General features: G+C 40.5%; 1 protein-coding gene across 6 annotated transcripts in view; it reads right to left on the reverse strand.

The window, feature by feature from the left end:
* tenm2a (teneurin transmembrane protein 2a) overlaps window positions 1-21,120 on the reverse strand; it is a 219,729-nt gene that overhangs the window by 130,653 nt on the left and 67,956 nt on the right. For 4 of the 6 annotated variants that reach the window (XM_067517992.1, XM_067517993.1, XM_067517990.1 and 1 more), the window contains exon 3: window positions 18,217-18,510. In XM_067517992.1, coding sequence (XP_067374093.1) covers window positions 18,217-18,510 — 294 coding nt within the window. Of the gene's footprint in view, window positions 1-11,337; window positions 11,389-18,216; window positions 18,511-21,120 lie in introns of all 6 variants that reach the window. The other 2 variants (XM_067517988.1, XM_067517989.1) reach the window with 1 other exon arrangement.

Genomic DNA, 21,120 nt, shown 5'->3' on the forward strand with positions numbered 1-21,120 from the left:
GGGCCGACCAACTTTCTCTAGAGGAGAGGCCGGTAACAAGAATGTGTGTATGTGCATGAAAACAAGCACAGAAACGGCATCAAATAAATATGGCCCACTCTTAACTCCCCCCACCCCATGCACACACACACGCAAACACACATACACAAGTGGACTGCAGCTACTCTTTGAATCAATACTGCATCTTAAGTCAGCCTACTGTCAAGGTGAAGGCTCTGTGTGTGTGTGTGTGTGTGTGTGTGTGTGTGTGTGTGTGTGTGTGTGTGTGTGTGTTTGTGTGTGTGTGTGTGTTGGGGGGGGTTACAGGTGGTTAAAGCTTCCTCCCATGCGATGACATGGATGCTGTAAAGCTCAATAAACAGAAATGTATTGTGCAGAGGTTCGCTCACTTCCTCTCTCTTTGATGAGAATCAAGTCCTCCTCCAAACTTTCTCAAGTCTAACTCACCTCCACCGGCTCACCACCCTTGGCTCAATTTGCAGCTAGGGGCTGCGTCAAGATGAGTCGATGACTCATTTTTCATCTTATCAATCATATGTATGCAATATCTCTCAATCTTGTCTGTTGTCTGAGTCCACTTTATCACTGCCTGTTACCATTCATCCATCATAAATAAGAGAGATCTTGTTTATGATGGATGCAACGCAAAGGTTTACTCAAGACATTTACGTCACTCTTGATTCTTTTATGCTGTTTTCTGACTAATTTAGCAGATATCAAAATTTACTTTGACTAACAAACTTTATTTAAATTAAATTTTAATATAATCACGGAAAAACATATATATTTGAAATGACACATTTGTTGCTTTAATAAAGCAAATGAAATAAACATGGTAACACAGAATGTGTTTTTTTGACAGTTTTAGTGATCCATTATTAACAATATTACATGGTCCCTTGGGTGAAAATCACATTCCAGTGATAGAAATTTGCTGCATGCATTAGCTTGTGGAAAAATAAATGATTATCAGTGTACGATACTGCAACTCGACCTCATGTTGTGAATCCTGATGGATGTAGACACAGGACGGAAACAAGGTGTCTTGTAATATTTCTTCAGAATAGTTTTCTTTTCACTTTCCCATTCATCAGGGAAAATCCTCGCACTCGCATACTGATGCGCATACATGTTACCGTGGTTACCAAATCATCTTGCATAATTATATGGATTTCTTGTACAAATTGCCTCCTTGAGAGTTTCAGTGATTATCAGATGAATGTTATAGTAGTTTATTTTTGGAATCAGAAATTACACTGTCCTGTGGGTGGTCTGCTTTGCTTTCACACCAAAACTGAAACACACCAAAGTCCAATTGGAGCCACTTTTTCAGGTGGGATGGTCTGGTTGTTTAATGACACGCCGAATCAAATGGGCAAACACACAAGAGTCTGCGTCAACTGTGTCAATCGAGTTTGGTGTGAGAGGACACTTGGTAAGGTCAGTCTGGTCTCCACAAATTCTATTCTTTGAAATAGATTTTACACAAAACATTCCTGAAAAAACAGTTTTTCTACTATTTTTTTTTTTTGCAGCGTACGTGTACAAATTCTGCGTGTGTTAAAACATATGATTCAAATTATCATGCCTTTAAAAGATCTAAATTATTATGAGTTTTCATTTATTCAGTTGTCCTAATTATTACCTATATGTAAATATTGTAACGTCAGAGCTCTTTTAATTTTATTTTCCGTAATAAATGTATTTTTTGCATTTGCATTCGTGTGTGTCTATGGCTGCAGATAAGATCATGATGCTTGACTGGATTCTTTCATAAGGGGACACAATGTTTTGAATTATATTCAAGCTACACGTGAAACTTGTACTTACATCTCACAGAGCATGTTTCAATGGCGGCTGACGAAATTTAATTCAAGACTTTTTAGTGCTGGATTATATGACGGTGTGTGTTTCTGCTTGCGCATGTGTGTGTCAGTCCTTCCAAGTCTTTGAGTTTTGGCAGAAAGATCAGAGGAAATGTGCGTTGTTGTGCTTGTGTGTAAATGCGTGACGATGTGTGTGTGTGTGTGTGTGTGTGTGTGTGTGTGTGTGACACAGAGCGAAAGAGAGAGAGACAGAGTAGGCATGAAAGTGAGATTCTGCTCTGAGACGTTTGATGTCGAAGAACAGCGTCTGCTGTCTGTCTGCCAACTGCCAACCCTCTATCATCATCCTAACACATGGCCTCCGCAAAGTGTTTGCGTGTGTGTGTGTGTGTGTGTGTATACGTCTGTGTAAGTGGCCTGATTAGGCAGGGACTTGGCTATGTGACACTGCGACAGAGCTAGTTAGACTCATAACGTGCACCTCGCTGCGTCACATTGTAAATGTGTGGGCCTGAGAACGCAAAATAGGATTTTGTTTATAATCACATGGCAAAGACAGGGTGAGATGATGGGAGAGAAAGGTGTTCGTGTGTGTGTGTGTGTGCGTGTGTGTGTGGGTGTGTGCTGGAAAGGGTGAATAATCTCTTACTTTTCATACCTCTCATCCCAAACCACCAATCTTTGGATAGGTCGTTAACACACAGAGTCAAGTACACCTAGAGCTAATTGTTAACTACTGTGTACTGTGGTTCTGTGAACATATGTGTGCATATAATATAGGTTGTGTGTCCAAAGTCTGATTCAGCATGGCTGATATTACAGATATGCGACGCCTGTATTCATCTATAACTCCAACTTTGTTCAACTATGATAAATGAGCACAGAATATCTATAAGACATAAAACATAAAAAAGAAAATAAACTAAAAAAGCAAATGAAAAGAAGCCGCTTTCTATATTTGGGCCCAAAAGGCCGAGGGATGCTTTCATTATGAATTTTAGTTTTGTGAGAAAAAAAAAAATGAAAACATCCAGCAGATGTGTGAAGAACTGAAAGACGGGGGAACAAAAGCAATGAAAGAGAGAACGGAGAAGAAAGGCAGAACAGAAATCTGTTCAAAAAGTCAAACACTTGTCTTTGACTCAGGCTCTCAGACATGCATGCCTACGCAAACTTTTGAACGAACAAACAACAGAAAAATAGTGACTGAGGCACTTGCATGCATGCACATAGAAAACATACTGAGATCTTGGCGAAGCAAAAAGGCTTAAAGATCAGGTGAATCTACACAGCAACGACTCAGATCTTTTTGTTGCACAATTCTTGACATTTTCACTCTGATAGGGCCAGATATAGCTTTTCTTGCTGCTTACAGCTCACAAGAAGACATGCAAACTCGCACACTGCGAGAATGAATAGTTGAAGTCTGAGAGGGAGGGAGTTATTTTGGAGGGGGGGGGGGGAAAACACAAAATAGAATATGGTAAAAAAAGCAAACAGTAGCCAGGCAGAGGAAATGTCCTGTGGCAGCAAACAAATAAGCCCTGCTACTGGAGTGATCTCAGCACCTCAGGTCGGCAACACTGATGAGGACATTCACAATGTAGTTTACCCCCAAAAGAGTTGAGAGATGGAGGAAGTAAAAGAAGACAGAGAGGGGGGCAGAAATATCAAAAGTAAGTAAAATCAATATGGAGACTTGTGGCAAAGAACAAAAGGAGTTGAGACTGAAAATTAGATTACACCGAATAGATAAAGACATGCTGTGAGAATTTTGCTGTCATTTATTTTATCTCTTCTTTTTTTTTTTTGCTCTTTCCTAGTGTTTTTAATCTTTTGTGTTATACTTAAAATGTCATGTCTCCTCTGCAGTAGCTGTCTACCAAGTAGTCGATGCATTTTCAGTAGGGTCAGACGGCTGTGTTGCATAAATTACGCCCATGGGTGTTTGGAGCGTACTCATATTGATTTGGGTGGATGGTTCTGATTTAGTCCATTGCTGGGGTGTGCATTGACACGTTGACGGATGGCAGGAGAAGAGAAAGTGTCAATATGATTGAAAGTGACCAGTATGATTAGACTGATGCCGTATGTTTGGCCACTTCAGTGTAAAGGTAATTTCAATTTCATTAGACCAAGATGTTTTACAGGTGCATGTGGACACTGTTCCTGTGATAGTGAACAACCACATTTAGGCACAAAAAATTAGATGGTTAAAAAAAGGGTGAACACAACAGAAACAACACTGACTACACTAACACTAAAGACTCACAATATCAAATATACATGAGCTGGTGTCTTTCATCTGAAACTACTATTTTTACACCACCCTTCAGTGGCACTGATTTGAATGAGCTGGGAACAACGGAGTCCAATGGTTATTAGTTAATGTTTTGTTTTTGACAAGCACTTTTACATATTTAAAATCAGCTTAAACTATTGGTTCAAGTCCATTATTATTCAATGTCGAGCTAGGACTCTGACAAGCATTAAATGAGTCAGATTAAGCTTTTCGCATATTTCTATTCAACCGTTGTGATGACGAGTGTCCATATTAAACAACACAAATGTTTCCAAATTTGAGCTAAATGCATTTAGAATAAACTACACAAAAACTAACTGACTGGGCCAAAAGCCGATCCCTTATTATCTTAGAATATATGTATGCATTGCTATTGATTGCTGTTGTCTGCCCTAAAATAGATAGTTATGACTTTGCAAAGTGACCACTGGGGACAGAGGCTGGGGTAGAAGTCTATGCTGACCCATTGATTAAGTATAAAGGTGACTAGGGTGTACTATTGATTGCAACTTGTGGGACAGATACATTGCATAAAGTGGAGTATGCTTTCAGCGCGACGGGAGGAGGCAGGCTGAAGCACATCTCATGCACCTAGTCGCTAAGAAAGAACAGTAGGAAAACAGCAAAATCAAAACAGCTGCACTAGATCCAAAACATCACATTTCTCCTTTTCATAGGCTTGAGCTCCACTTTCTGTACAAGTGATACTTGGCTTCACTAAGAAAAGAGTTCAGAAAGGAGATTTGGGACCAGCTGAGACACCAGCCTTTTCCCATACTCAGTTTTGAAGATGGAAGATGAAGTCAGATTCTTGTCTGATGATTAGCCAGCTCTGTGTATTAAGCGGCAAAACAAAAGGACTTTCACAATCAGATGCTAGAGACTAATATAGATTTATTCATCTATTCTCTTTCTTCCCATTTGACTCCCTGCAAAGCAAAGCCAACCTATTAAAGCAAGTATTGAGTGGTGAAGAAATGGTTTTAACAGCAATATTGACAGTGCTGCTGCGATTCTCTGCTGAACGGTGTGGATTTTAATCAGGGTCTGTTTCTTTGCTTTATAGTGAATGAACAGAGAGTTAGCTTCATGGATGCACACAATTGCACTGATATACTTAATATGATAATACAGTATATCTCATACACACCGTGAAGACCAATCTCCGATAAGCAAAAAAAAAAAGGACTGAATCCAAATGAATTTGATAGATCAATACCAGTGGGAAATGGAGAAATTTTATACAGTGATTATACCTTCTTTCATCCCCTGGGTGAGAAACTTTGCAGTTTTTACACAGCAAGATCAGTTTACCTGACACACGGAGCAGTACAGAGTCTTTAACACCATTGGTATGATGATTGCTGTGGCTCTTGAGGAAACTCGAATAAAATAATAATGAGGATTTCCTCAGGTTCATCTTGACTTCAACTTGGAGGCTGTAAAGCTAGAGGCGTGGGCACATCCCAGTAGGGTGGCATTTTTTTAATTTTTTTTGCATGTGTCCCAACAACTTTGACTCAAGCATTAGACTGCCATTAAGTCCATAACTTCCAAAATCACGCTTGACTTTACAATAAAACTCAAAATCCCAATAAAGACTGATCCTCAGCTGTTTACTTCTCTGTCTTAGTGTCAGTACACTGTAGCAGTACAACAAATAAAATGAAGGAAAAGACCAACCAATGCGATCAATGGCCTCCTCATTCATTATGGTCTAATTTTAACAAATTGCCAGGACTTGAAGAAGAAAAACAATGCAGGAAATTAACTACTTCGTCATGTGCCAATACAGTGAAGAAAATAATTGCCTATTCTGAGCTAATTATATAAATTAGTTAGTTAATGCTTAACATGCCAGCAAGCTTCAGCTTTTTAAAAGGCATGAGAGAGCCTGCTTCTTTCGGACTTAAAGTCCCTTTAATTACAGCCTAACAATGACATTCTATAAGTGTGCTACAGTATATTCATATGTAAGGACCTGGCTGTGTAATGCTTCACTCTGATGTGAGAATGTATCTTTGCATCAGCTACTCTCTTACTCTATTTCTATTTTTCCAGCATAAACAAGCATTAGCCAGCATACACTTGCAAGGTAGCACCATGCTAGATTCACCATGCTGTGTGGTGCCCTGTTGCGCTGCGCTCCAGCATGAAGCACAAATCAATATGGATTAAAACTCTGTAAGGAGCTGTCCACTGAGTCCTCCTCGCTGCATTTGGAGGGAAAACGTGTGTCCACTCATTGTGCCCGATTGCTCCTTTCCCCCTCTTTTTAATGCATAAAGGAAAAGTAGAAAGTGAGAGATGAACTAGCCCTGAACTAAGGGCCAACACATCACTGAAAAAAAAACCTGTCTTTGTCACACCCTCTTCATGCGGCCCGTGGGGCATATCCATCAAGCTGCTTAGAGTGCTGCATGGCAGGGGGGGCTGGAATCAGCACCTCATTCCACCTGCTACACCTAGACTGAGAGTCACACATGAGCACACGTGCCCGAACACATACAGTGACAGGCATGGCAATGGGCCTCAGCCCCTATTGCAGTAGTGGGCTTCCCACAGTGCTCTGCAGGACGTCAGAGATAATCCCAGCGCTCACAGACAGTCACAGAATGTTAATCCTCAGCCATCTCTTATACTGTACTGTTAAATCGGGATATTCCTCTCAATTGCTACTCCTCAGCTTCGTCTCTTTCCGTGTCCGCCACTCTCCACCGTCTCCTGCAATCCACTGAAATCTCCCCCACATTCCCAGCTTTACTCTCGTCCTTCTCCGGTGTTATAACTCCATCCTCCCCTCCCTTAAAAGCTCTTGATCCCTGTTTCCTACTCGAAAGCGACAAGGCCTCATCCCCATGCACTCTTATCCTTTCTTTCCGCTCCCAGCCCAGCCCTCGCTATCAGTCCCGCATTGATCTTCTCATCCCAAAGAAAACAAAACACCAATCAGGCTGTCATAATCACTCTGCTGGAGGAGGAAACGCTGCACGCCAAGCACAGCTGCTACGTGTTGATGTAGAGGCTAACAGGGCGGCAAAGGGTAGCCGAGGTTTTTTGGATGAACATGTGCTGGATGCGTTCTATTTTTAAAATATGCAAAACAAAAAAAAGGGGGGGCACTGTGAAGGTTTATTAACTACACTGTTGATTCCATTCTGCTAATGATGATACTGATTTTCATTTCTTTTTGTGTTCGTATTTGTATGCTAGAACAATAAAGTGACAGCTGTTGGAGCTGTTCCTTCTAAAAACAACCCCTGAATGATATCTGGTCTCCCACAGCTTCCCGTCTCTATTCAGTCTGATTTGCTCTCATAAAAATTGCCCTCTACTTCTCACTACAGCTTCGACTTTTTTTACTACTTGTCCCACTGGATTTTTCTTCAGGACACTATGGCTGCTAACTTCCAAACAATAAATACAGTCTGATCCGTCAGCAGTCTCCACACTGTTGCCGCTGTCATACTGTGCTTTGTTGTCATGCAAAACACATGGATTGCAAACTTTATGTCTTCTCATACCTCAGCATCTTTCCAGCAGAGGCAGATCCAATAAAATGCCAGAACCATATGTATTTTCCATACGTTTCCACACAAAACAGCTCCAAAGTTATAGAAAGCACATTTTTCCGCACCGTTTGACACAACTCCTCTTATATTCGGCACCTGCTTGGCCCAGTAGCTTGTTCAAAAAACAAATCAGGGGAAATATACAGATCAAGGTCATTAGTTGTGAAGTTTTTCAGGTGGACACTTTGATTTGGAAATGAAGGTGTCAAAGCATCTAACACAAACCAAGTCATGTTTTTTTATTGATTGAAATTACCATGCTCAGCCCTTATTGGCATCCACACATTAAACACTTAATTTGTTGCCTAATATTAGAAATATAAGTGAAGAAAAAAAGCATTATAACATTTTTTAAGATCAATAAGTCCGCTACAGTTTAAAGTGCCTGTATCATTCATACTCCTGGATATCTGTGGAACTTATATCTGTGGAAAAAAACAGCAAATACATAACACCCCCACACTGCTGCATTTATGCAGAAGACTTAAATCTTCTTTTATTTCATATCGTGAGCATGTCTGACAACATTTCAACCAGTCGTGTTACTGTATTCACCATTTCTATAACATCTTTTGTGCATTTCTGGTCCTTGATTCTCTTTCTCTCTCTCTCTTGCTGTGTATTATGACACTGTACAAAACAAAATAGTTACACAACACAGTGATGTCTGAGAGCAAAATAAAGCATCAGAAATATACTGAAGATGTATTCTTTTGTGCATGGTTGCATTTTTTAAATACTGTGTGGTGGTTTGTCTTGTAGTTGATTTCTGTTTGAAAATCTGCCAGCTTTTTTTTTTTTCCAGCCAAGTCTGAGCACATATTCTTGCATCTATTTTGTATCAGTGGGTAACTGATTATATTTATACAGTAAAAGTCTTTATAGCAGCTCTGTGAAGCTGTACTCGCACTGTAAATTCTCATTCAGCATTTTTTAATTAACTTGACATAAATATCAAGGGTTGCTACTTTTTTTAAGTTAAACTTAAAATGTCTACTTCTTTTTGTCATAAATAAAAAGCAAGTATTGTTCTAAAAGTATCTTTACTTGAATATATTGTTTTATTTATCATAATCTCAATATAAATCCTTAACTCATTAAATTAAATTGATCAAATAGCATATTATTTGACTTCGCAGCGTGCATTGAAACATACAGCTCTTTAAATATTGTTCTTTTTTGTAGTTTAAAGGTCTTACGATGGAAACTTGCCGTCTGTCTTTAATACGTGTTTAATTGAATGTATTAGTTTCTTTTATCATATTAATGAAAACAAACAATGACAAAGGTTAGTGTTGAATAAAATTCATTCTCAGACAATGGTCACGATAATCCATTCAATAGTAATTGGTACATTTCACTAAAAGTCACTGATTTTGTGGCTGCATTAAAAGAAACATTAAGGATTATTGGAATTCCTTATCGAGGGGCTATATGGGAAACTTTATGGCACGTCATCCAAAAGTTCTTGAGATTGTGTGGAGTGAAGTTCTGGACCGACCAACAAAGCAACATTGCCATTATGCCGGTATTTCTGACAATAAAGGGTATTATAAGCATCAAACTTTATTGATAATCATCTATTCAAAATTCTCGTTAGCTGTCACAGTGAAGGTTGGTAGGTGTCACTGAACCAGATTTGACTTCCCTAATCTGTGAAATTACCAATAAACCTGAATATTTTCTAAACCCCATTTCTTACTTCCTTTAAACAAAAAGATCATATTTTTGATAACAATCCCAGCTGATATAATGACTTAGGTTATGTGTGAATTGCTGTTTTGTACACCTGTGCACGTACTATATCTCAGCAATATTGCCTATTTGCCAGTTAAGAGCCTGGTGTCCTCTATAAATATGAATACTGAGTAAGGAATTTCTTATTAAAGCTTCCCCATCCTATTTCTCTTCCCCACCTCTACTTACCCTTTTAACTTCTTCTGGAAAATGTAATTTTGACAAATATGCATAACTTTCAGTTCATTTAGCTCAGGCTAATATTTCATTGTGTATGCTGGACCTTAATTCTTACAATTTCTAATTGTAGAAGAACTCAAAGAAAAGAAAACGTATCAGATAGGGTAACTCTAGTTTGAACCTGAATGCTGTTGAAAAGTTAAAATGTACTCAAATGAAATACTCCCTTAATCTTAATCTTAAGAAAAAACATTATTCTGGACCCGCTGTGCCTCTTTTTATGTAAATGAAGATTTTATATAACTTTACGATGTTTAAATGAAACGCATCAGAATGAAATACAGTCTAAGATGTTACCCTTCCAGTTATTGTTTACTGTATGAGCCACATAATAAATAAAATATAAAATATAAGACTTTCATTTCCAAAGAACTTGTGAATATTTACTCACCAGAAACCAAGGAGACTGCACGCATTAAATACCATATTTTCACAGACAGAAAGTAATAAAAAAAGGCATAGAGGGAAATTAACATCAGTAAATATCATCTGTGGCAACTTTGCCTCCTATAAGTATTTTTATTTAACCAGAAGAGCAAAGTACAGAATGTGAAATTTTACTCAGATGCGTCAGTGTCATTACACTCCTGTGATCAAGATTCCTATTTATCTGGATTGCACTTTTGTATTTATGTTTGCATGTGCAAGCTCATGTACTTCAAATGTGTGTACTTGTTACTGTGCAGTAGTAATACATTATAGAATTGACTTATTTCTATCAGTTCAAAAAGGCTTCAAGAAGATTAACCTTTACATGAGCCCAAGCAGGCAACCTGTGCTCCATTATCTCCTCAGCTCCTTGCTGCTACTGTATGCATGAATGTCTTTCTTTCTATTCACTTAAAGGTTGTGACCTTAAGTGTTAAGCCTAACCCATAGATAACAAGTACAAAAATCTCTTTACTCCAACCTTAAGGCATTAAAAAGTAACCTTCACCTACTACCGTATACAAAGGTTTATTTTCCCTTTTTTGTTCTGCCAGACACTTTACTCTCACTCCTCTGATCTTACTAATGAAAACAGATGAAAACTCTTCAGCCCAATAACACGAAGATTAACACTAATTCACACTCACAGAGACAAACAATCTCCGAGACACAAGTAAATACGGCTGACTTTCCGGTGGTGGAGGAGGAAAACGAAAAGCACCCTCTGGGAAATTTCCTCTGATCAAGTGCAAAGAGATTAACCAGTTGGACCAGTGCGCTAATGAACAGCAGATCATAATGAAAGGAGCTCGTAAATGTAGATGAGGCATGCGGAAAAGAACAACGGGCTTGCCTTGTATCAGATGGAACACGAGTAATGTACAGAGGCCCATTATTTAATTGTTCCCCTCTTCTATATCAAACACCATCACCCTGACAACATTCAACAATGGACAATGTGAATATTATGACCATTACAGCAATATCTGCAATCATACTTTAATAAAAAGAGCTAGCCTGTAAGGGATAATGTAGACTCTCAGCTAGAGCCGAGTTAGAAGCTTTTGGACTGTGTACAACAGCTTCTTTTATAAAAAAAAAACATTAACTAATAGACCAAACAGCAAACCTCGCACATACAAAGGGCACAAAAGCACACTGAACACAACTAAACAGATAGACCTAAAGTAGGGCGAGCTTTTAAAGGAGGCTACACTCAGGTGTGACTTACTGATAACGTAGTGTCCAAATGGATCTTCATCCTCCTCATCATCTAGGTAAGCTGAAGGAGAAGGGATGCAAGAAAGAAAAAAAAAAAGCAGGAAGAAAACAAAATCGATTATGATGAATTGAGAATGATTTGGAGGATGGAAACAGAACTGAAGCTAAACCAAACAAGAAACACTTACATGAGTCAAGTAAAGTAAAACTTATACAACAATGTAGTAGGGAAAAAAAAAAAAAAACAAATATGAAGGGAATGCTGCCTTCCATCCTCCCATCATCAACCTTTTTTCCTCATTTGCTCTCAATCTGATACCTCCAGCCTTCATTAGGAGGCAAAGCGCTGACCATTAAACTACAGAAGTAGTTTCAGCACCATGCAGAGGAAAATATGATCACTCATAATTGGCTGGAGAATTCTCAATTTGCACTCAGTGCTCCTTCTCCCTCTCTCTCTCCCTCCCTCTCTTTCTTTCCTCTTCTTTCTCTGGCAGGTCTGAGGATGGCATGAGAGGCCATTATGGCTCACTAAATTTCCTATTAGGGCAGCAGTATAGTCGTCAGCAAGTTACAAGTCAGAAGCCAGTGATATTTTACCGCTTCTGTGACTCTTTTTACCTGATAATAATACTGTTAGAATGGGTGGGACCTCCCTGCAGATGCAACTATTGCCTGCTTTCATCACAAGTACACAAAATAACACATTTTTTTGAACACCTTCATTGTCTGCTTTATGTGAAAAGCAGTCCCCCGCCTTTCTCTTTCCATTTCTTCATCATTTATGTTTCCCTCTTCTTCTTTTCTATCTATTACTCCAGGCTACCTCCCTTTAATGTGAGTGAGCATCCATCTACTGTGATCAATATACCAGGGCTTTTATTAAACACTGCTCTTATGCATCTGAGAGTGTGTGTGTGTGTGTGAGAGCGTGTGCCGACCTGCCTGCTTGTCTTTGTGTGAGTGTGTATTATCTGCCTTCACTTCAAAATCAGCTCTGGTCCAGAGATACACAAACACGAATATGAATGCCGTGTTTTTCTTTAATTCATCAAAGTGTTGCTGTGAATGTGTGAGCATGTATGAGTGCCGTGTTCGGCAGGTTGAACAGACCGGTTTTGATTGATGCTGACTGCAGGGCATTTTGCACACTCTAGGCTTAACCCAAAGACAAACACGTCCAGATAGGCGCCACATGTCCATGTAAGCGTGTGTGTCCATCGCTGCTTCTCTAATTCCAGCATGTGTAGCTCTCGCTGCATGGACAAAAAGTCCTTGAACCAGTGGGTGAGGTATGGAGGCGTACATGCACGTGTGCGCACACATACACACACACACACACACACACACACACACACACACTCACATCCGTGTGTGTTTGTGAAAGTGAGCTGTCAGTGCTGCTCTCACACACCATTCATCACAAGCTACTAATTCTGTTAGACCATTGTAGAGGGTTTCGCACCCCACGTTGCTCTCTGAAAACTCAATCAGAGGCTAATGCCCCCGACCCTCCTAACACACACACCAGCTCTCACACTCAGTTTCTTACTTACACACACTAACAGAGACCCTGAGGGGACAGCAGTAGTCTTGTGGGACCCCACCAGTCCAGCTCTATAAATGTTGCTTGAATTTGATAGACGGGAGCTGCGTGGACCAAGTTACTGGTGTTGAGTGTGTTCACAAGAAAAGGGACTTTGAATCATTGTTATGACATATAATTATAATCTGCATCCCAAAGTATAGAGCACTTTCTAAATCAAAATGATCATAATCAAACATTATCCTAATCTACCTTGATTACAAGGCAATCCTTTTAGCGCTCCACTTCTAAATATTCTCTAAAGTAAAAAAAAAAAAATCTCATCAGCTGACTTGAACATGATTGATTCCGTTTGATTTGTGATGGGATTTGTACGCTAAGAAAGAATGACGATGACAGAGCAGATGCAGGCGCTCTTCCACCTGTGCTAGTAGATTTGATTAGTTAATCAGGAATTGCTTTTGTAAAGCATAATTACAGCTCCAGTTTAAAAAAAAAAAAAAAAAGGAACTTTTGACTGCAGATGTTTTTAAGGGCAAAGTTTTCTCTGCATTGTCATAAATGATCCTTTATAAAAAAAACAGAAGCAACATAAACATAAGAACACAGAACATCTACTAGGAGCAAAAATATTAAACATGGGCTGTGTGAGAGAAAGCAGGCAACTGAGCATGCTCAAATGGGGGGAAGGGTTAGATAGAAAGGCCAGACTAAATTTAGCGCCACCTTTTCATTCTCTAATTAGGAGATTAATACATCCTGTCACATAACGTCACAATACTACCCTATGATTTATTATCCAGTCGAGTAGATGGAGAGATTGAGCCAGAGAAGGAGGGAGAAGTGGGAGATTGTCTGAAAGAAGCTAATCAGCATGCATGTGTGATTGGGCTGGGCCTTGACAGTGCAGCGACCGGCCAGCGCCTGTCTGTGTTTATAAAGTCGGCTGTATGAGTAAAGCCAAGGTTTATTGATGAAAAACAATGTTGAAGTTGAATTTGATTCTGCCTGTTTCCTTAACAGGCTCCTATTTAATGAGAGGGAAACGTGGAGGCATATGTGCCCACACACAAGCATATGTAGAGCACTGAACTATGGATTGTGGCCATAAAGTCTGCCCTTAGCTTAAGATTTAAATCAATGTCAAAGCCTGATCTTATTTCATCTAATGCATGTTTTAATCATTCTCCCTCCTGATCAATGCAGTTTGGATGCGGCCATCAGGCGCTGCTGTGGGAATTTACAAGCACTTCTATTCTCCTGCCTGTGTTTCCAGACGGACATTTTACGAGGCAGTGCACAGTGTGACAGTAAATCTCTTCCTCCACTTTGCCAAAATGAAATCTCCCAGTGTTGCTCTCTATGCCCATATTTGTTTGTCTCGCTGTGTTGCCTGTGCAAACGAAACTCGTATTGGCTCTGCCAAGTCAACGTTCTAGTCTCTTTATTTTAATAGTGTCTGGAAGGGGCAATAAAAGCGAAGTGTCTTTATTCAATACTCGACAATAAAGCTGGATGTAGGGAAACTTTGAAATCCCTGAGTTGCATTTAGGAAACTAATTTAACAGGCTTTACATACTGGTCGGTAATTGGAATTTAGCAGTAAATGGAAAAAAGGAAAAACAAATGAAAAATTTACAAAGTTTTAGTTTAGAAACTGATTTAACAGAGATCTAGTAGAGAAAACTTCTAGACAGGTGAATCGTGCATCAATATTATGACACTATAAGCATGGACAAAAAGATGTTTTGTTGAAAAGCTGTTTAGTATTACTACATTACCAAATATTACTGCACACTGTTAGTCTGTCTTTTTGTCTTTGTCCTATAACTTGCACTGTTTGCACATGCACCTGTGCACTTTATATATAGGCAGGGATCTACTGTCTTTGATAGTTATAATTATAGAATGTGTTGTCTTGAGTTCTATGTCTGTCTTCCTTGTAGCACCGTGATCCCAGAGGAACATTGTTTCGTTTTACTCTCTTTACAGTTGTTTAGGATTGAAATGACAATAAAGAACCTTGAACCTTGTTTCCCAAGTGCTTTAAAATCATCAATCTTTACATGCATGTCTACTGAGAGAGCACTTCTCTTCTTCAGGAACACCCTATTACACACATTCACATTTGGAAGCTGCAACCACAACCACAGTCTGACCTGTGGCCACTGAGCAGCTCCACTAGAGCAGCTGGGGTTAAGGGCCTTCCCCAAGGGCACCACAGTGGTGTTGATGTGTGAGGAGGTGTCAAAGCCAGATTTCTTCCCACCGGTCCAGGGATTGAACTGACGACCTCCTGTTTGCAAACTCCCTACTCATTTACTAGGCCACCACTGCCCTAAAAGTATGCATGTACCATATTGAATTCATAACATTGTTTCAGCCATGTTGCCTTTTCCTAGTGGTAATGTGCATCCAAGTATGTTTGTGAATACAAATGATTACTACAGTACATGTATATAGTTGCACTGTATGTACGTAAGGAACAATATTATATACAGCAAGGGACAGCAGCAGACCTGTTTAAGACTACTTTTTTTAATGTCTCTCCTTCGCCCGCCGTCCTATTTTACTTCTTTCCTCAGTCTAATGTATGTGTGCACGCACACAGACGCGCACGCATGCACCATTACATTAGGTGTATATTTGGTGCTAATTGTGTTGAGACTTATAACTACACCAGACATTGTGACCGATGACTGCTATCTACTGAAAGGATAACACTCTTTAATTTGTTATTGACTCAAGTTTTGTTTTTAACTCCTCCAGAATCTAGCATTTAAAAATAGTGCATGCAATTAGGTAACGAACAATGTGAATAAAGTCTTCTTAGTATGAAACTTATTTTGGAGTTTGTTTGTAGCTCACTGGTTATTATTATTATTAGACAAAAATTTGAGCATTGAAGATAAAAGACATGAGACATAAAGAAATTGTGTATTTATCCATCAACTACGCTGCAGCCAGTTGTCCTGTTGACATAAGTAATAAACACACACACACTCTCACACTAACACAAATAGTACTTTCCCTGAGGTTTGTGATTTCTGTCACCATTTCTCTGGGCTTTCTATTTTGGTATTGGATCCTGTAATAGGGCAAATGTGCACAATCATTCACATGTACTCTCCTGCCCTGAAGGGGAACCCTAGACCTATAAACTGACACCTGTCATTCACACTGGCAAGCTGTACTGACAAGAGCGTAACGAGGGATGGTGAGAGGCACAGCACGAGCAAAGAGAAGACAGAAGGAAAAGCTTGAAAAATGAAGAAGAAAGGTGAGAGAGGAGGGAGATGAAGAGGAGGAGGGAAGCAAGTGGAGGTGAGACTTCTAAAGCTTGTTAGATACGCAGCGAGATGAGAGTGGTGCAGCGTGCCGTTTGGTGTTTTAGCACGTCACTGTCTTTTTGATTTGTTAGCATGTGTTTATGATGTTGTTTCTCTGTCTGCCTCTGTCAATCTCTATTATTAGACCCTCAGATCCTCCTCCTGCTGTTTTGACACTCCCGTTGCTCCTGTTTCACACTTCCACACATATGTGCATGGTTTGGGCTCATGCACACTTTCTTAACACACAGTCTTAAGAGTATATACTCGGACAACAACAGACTAAGTAACACAGACAAATGTGCAAATTCAGCATGCCGACTCACTGGGACACACAAAATGCCTCCCCCCCCCCCCCCCCCCCTCTTCTTTTACCGTTAAATGGTCCGCACTTTTATAGTACTACCTGATCTGTACCCAAAGCGCTTTACAGTGCTTCTCATTCAGCCATCCTGCTCACAGTTACACACAAGGAAGATCCAGGAGCAAAATGTGAGATTTCCCTCATTCAGAGCAACTACGTATCTAAGGAGTTGATTTGATCAGATGTGCACACACCAGGTCGTTTTTATCAGGCTGCCGCACTGCCTCTGATCTCTTCATGCTGGCAGAGACACAAACTCTAAGGTCTAATCTAAATCTCCAGTCTGGACCATGAGATGAGCCTAAAGGTATGAGCTGCTGGTCCCCTTGAAAACCTTTATAGATGTCTTTTGAAGTTTTGCATTTTATTTAGTAGACATTGTTTTGAGACACATTCTGCATACTCATCAATATGGATTTCACCAACAAACAAGTCAGACAAGTATGTTTGGTCCCTGTAGGACCACAGAAATATCCATGAATAACACTTTTCCCAAAGTTTCTTTTGGGAAAGGAAAGAAAAAAACTTTTGATCTTCTCAACAATCAACACTCAGTGACATCATACTGCAGGCAAACAATTATCACAATATAGAGCTGGATTAAGAAGCTAATTTTACAAGGTCTGGAAATGCGGCAAGGAAGCGCTCAATGGCGTTCTCCTGGCCCTGAGACAGAGTTAGAGCGGTGTCTGCGGCTGATATCTGCGGCTGCAAGATTAGCTTGGTAATTAACCACAAAGCAATTATCGGGTAGTGGGATGAGAGGCGCATCTCAGAGAAGGTGTTTCTTGACGTGTTTAATAGGTGATGAGTAGTTTGATCAGTCGACAGAAGTTGTTTCGATTTAGAGGCCCCCAGTCCAACAGAGGTTGATCCACAGCTGATACATGCGGCTGCCGAGAATTCAATTAATTAGACTGTTGCTTTTCCTTCCATCCACTTTTCATTAACCTCCATTGACACCTCAGCGAAAGCTCGCACGCAAGTTTACGACTGCGTCAGGATTAACAAGGAAATAGGAAGTTGGCAATAAACAAAGTTGCCAGAGGAAGGAGATTCCCTCTGGGACCATCACGCATTCACACTCACTGGGAGATTCAAACAAAAGATGCACTTGGAAAGTAAAGATTAACTTCTCTCTAAGTGCACCTCATTGTTGGATTTCCAAAGTTAAATTGCCGTGGTGCCAGTTGCCATTAGCAAAAAAATGTATTTTTTGAGACTGGCTAAAGACCAGTGGTGAGATCTTAGCAGATAAGTGTTTAAGAAGGGAGAGTTAGAAGGCTTCAGCTAAGTGCTATTGATGACAATAGGGATAGGTCTCTTGGGGGGGGTCCAAACACTGTTCTTCAGATCAGAAACAGACTTAATCGATAAATCCAACTCACCCACAATTCATGTAATGGGAGTCAGAGATGGTCTAAGGATTTGAACATTATTGACAAAATTGTGTAAGACATACATTCTCAGTCACGAGCCCTAGTAAAAATCGACTATCATACTATGTCAGTCCCACACATCCTCCCTGTTTCGTTCTCACTCCCCCATCAGTTCTTACTCACTCTCTTACTCACTATTCTCAACTCAGTATGCCTGTACTTTGGCACATTTACCATCTTGACCACAATTTCAAGAATCTTCTTCTCCTACCTGACTCATCATCAGACTTGTTGTCATTCTCCGAGTCGGTCAGAGTGAGAGCCGAGTTCTCGTGACTGGACACTCCTGAGCTGCGGCGGGACTTTACCCCTCCTCGTCCGGCCCACAGCTGGATGGCTCGCTCTGGAGACAGCGGCCCTTCTGGGTCTGAGTCGGCATCAGAGCCAGCGCTGAGGGAGTAACCCCTCTGGAGGAGGCCCAGGTCGGGACAGTAGGGTACGGCAGCGGGGTGTGGAGGGGCAGCAGGCTCACATACACCCAGCTCGGCCAGGGTGAAGTTGCCCCCTACAAAGAAGAATGAGGAGTAACACAGGTGGTGGGTAGATGAGTAAAAACAGTAAATTGAGACATTCAAACAAATGCTCAAATGAGCAAATGCGCACACACATCTAACAAACAAACCCACAATCACACGCAGAGAAGCACACTAATTATGAAACTATGGAGGTGGAGGCTGAAAATTGGGCTTTGTTGTGGCAGGCAGGAGGGGGAGACATGACGCAGCATGAATCAGGCGCAAACTGCTGGAAGGAATATGTACTGGCCTGCAGGCCTGTTAAGACCGGCTTAGAAGGCCTGCCTCCCTCGCTTTACTGCTCTGCATTGGCATTCATGAGGTGTTGATGTGAGATCAAAGAGCTGTTCACTTGAGGCCTCTCAGACTGTAGTGGAGCTGCTTCGCTGCCTTCTGGGTTTGATCATCTCCCCACCAAGTTGCCATCACACGCTGGACCCCGGGCTCACTGAACATACCGCAGTCTGCTGCAGTACCAGCCCCGGTACGGAACACTCTCCCCTTAAGACAAACTGGCTCGTCACATCCAAAATAAATATATAAAATTATCCAAATTAAAGCACATCAAAGTAGATCAATAAACAGTGCTGCAGCCCAATTAAATCCAAGCTGAGGAAAAAGCAATTAAGGAAAAAGGCATGCTCAACCAATTTATTCTCTATACTAATTAAAAGAGTATTGTGGATGCAATCGCTCACCATCAGCTGTTGGGGTAAAGGGATCGGGGGAAAAACAGTTGTGATTCACTTCATTAGCAGTTTGTGAGGGAGGGAAAAGGAAAAGGCAAGTGAAGAGAGGTAGGCATTGTGGTGGCACACTGTATGAATCAATGCGCTGGGAATCACACAGCTGTGTGACTGGGTTAACTGTGACTCATCAGGCGTACGGACGCAATCAGAAAGAGAAGAATTAAACAGATGAAAATCGTCTGCTGCATCTTCACAGCTCCTCTTCACAGACTCGCAGAAACTCAAGAGTTGTTCTGAAAGTACTTAGTGGGGGGGGAGGGGGGTGGGCAGTGTGTGACAGGAAACTTAGATGAGGAAGTGGTGAAAGGCTCTATACTTCTACTCAGACAAACAGATGGACTTGACTAGAGAGCAGTATGAAGTGAATAACTCCACAGGTGGATTCAGCTACTAGACTACAGCCTGCCAAGCGGCGAACCAGCTAAAGAACAAAGGCACCCAAGCACAGCAAGACATCAGGCAATATTACCATTCCTCGTCTTCTTTGCTTCGCTATCTTTGCCACCCACTTATTATAAAGAGTGAGAAAAGGAACCATCTTTACTATACATGACACCAGGACCTTTTCAAATCTGTTGGTGATTTTCACTACAGTACTACTGTAAATGCACAGGATCTAATTCTAATGGTTGAACCCATACCTGAGATCAAGTATCGTAGGAGGACGGGAGAGAACTCCAGGAGGCCTGTGAGAGCAGAGCAACACAGTTCTTTAACATCAGTCAGCAAATCATCCTGAACTCAACTGCTTGCTAGAAAAGGGTCTAATCCACAGTCACAGTTGGGATTAGTCTTTATGCAAATTATCTCATCCAACTACAATGGCGATAATTGGACTACAAACACATCTTCTTGTTTGAACTAATGCTACGTGGGAAACATTTAACAACATGAAACTGTGTGTAGGTGTGTCTGTGTTTATGTGTGTGTGTGTGTGTGTGTGTGTGTGTGTGTGTGTGTGTGTGTGTGTGTTATTCACACATATCTAATGTTACATCCCACAGGCCACTGTTTTGTACAATTAACATCCCATAACCAGTGATTACACATGCAAATCCAATCACTCCTTATCACCATCAGACAAAGCCCGATGCTGTAGCAATCTACATGGACTCAAAGAAAGATGGATTGGTGTGATGGGATGAAGCAGACATGAAAATCTATCTCAGTTATTCCACAAATAGAAAACCAATAGCATGTTTGTTATGTGAAATTATGACAGATGCGAGGGCAAATGTGGAACCACATTCTAATCAGATCAATGCCTTTCTCTCTGTATGACACTGCTGCTGTCATTTACACAATTATAACATGCATTAATGTGTGTTTTCAGCTTTGTCCAGCTTCAGCTGCTGCCTTGGACAGAACGCATTTGTATATGTGTAATTGTTAGCATGTCAGTCAGTCAATCTGCGTTCAACCTGAGTGTGAAGGCAGTCGCATCTAGAGGATGAAGGAGTAAATAAATGACTAAATAAAAATAAGGCTATATTAAATGAAAAAGGAATAACATGAAAGAAAAAAATGCACATTATGATTTAACAGAACTGAAAACAAGGTTTTGTGTGTGTGTGTGTGTGTGTGTGTGTGTCTGTGTGTGTGTAGACATCTGTATTAGACTGTGCTAACTAGAATCCTCCCCTGAATACTCTTCAATAATAGAGGGAATGGCAGAGCAGAAGGAATGGAAAGAAACAAAGTGTGAAATGTGTGCAAGTACAGTATGTGAGGAAGAGAAACAGAGAAGAAGGTTACTGAGTAACTAGGTTACACAGTCACGAATGCTAGCTGCATTTTCACTCTGCATGGAAACAGCTAGGGCCTCAGTAAGTATCTGCTCAGGCAAATCTA

The sequence above is a fragment of the Channa argus genome, chromosome 10 (assembly GCF_033026475.1).
Source record: "Channa argus isolate prfri chromosome 10, Channa argus male v1.0, whole genome shotgun sequence".
Classification (NCBI taxonomy): Eukaryota; Metazoa; Chordata; class Actinopteri; order Anabantiformes; family Channidae; genus Channa; species Channa argus.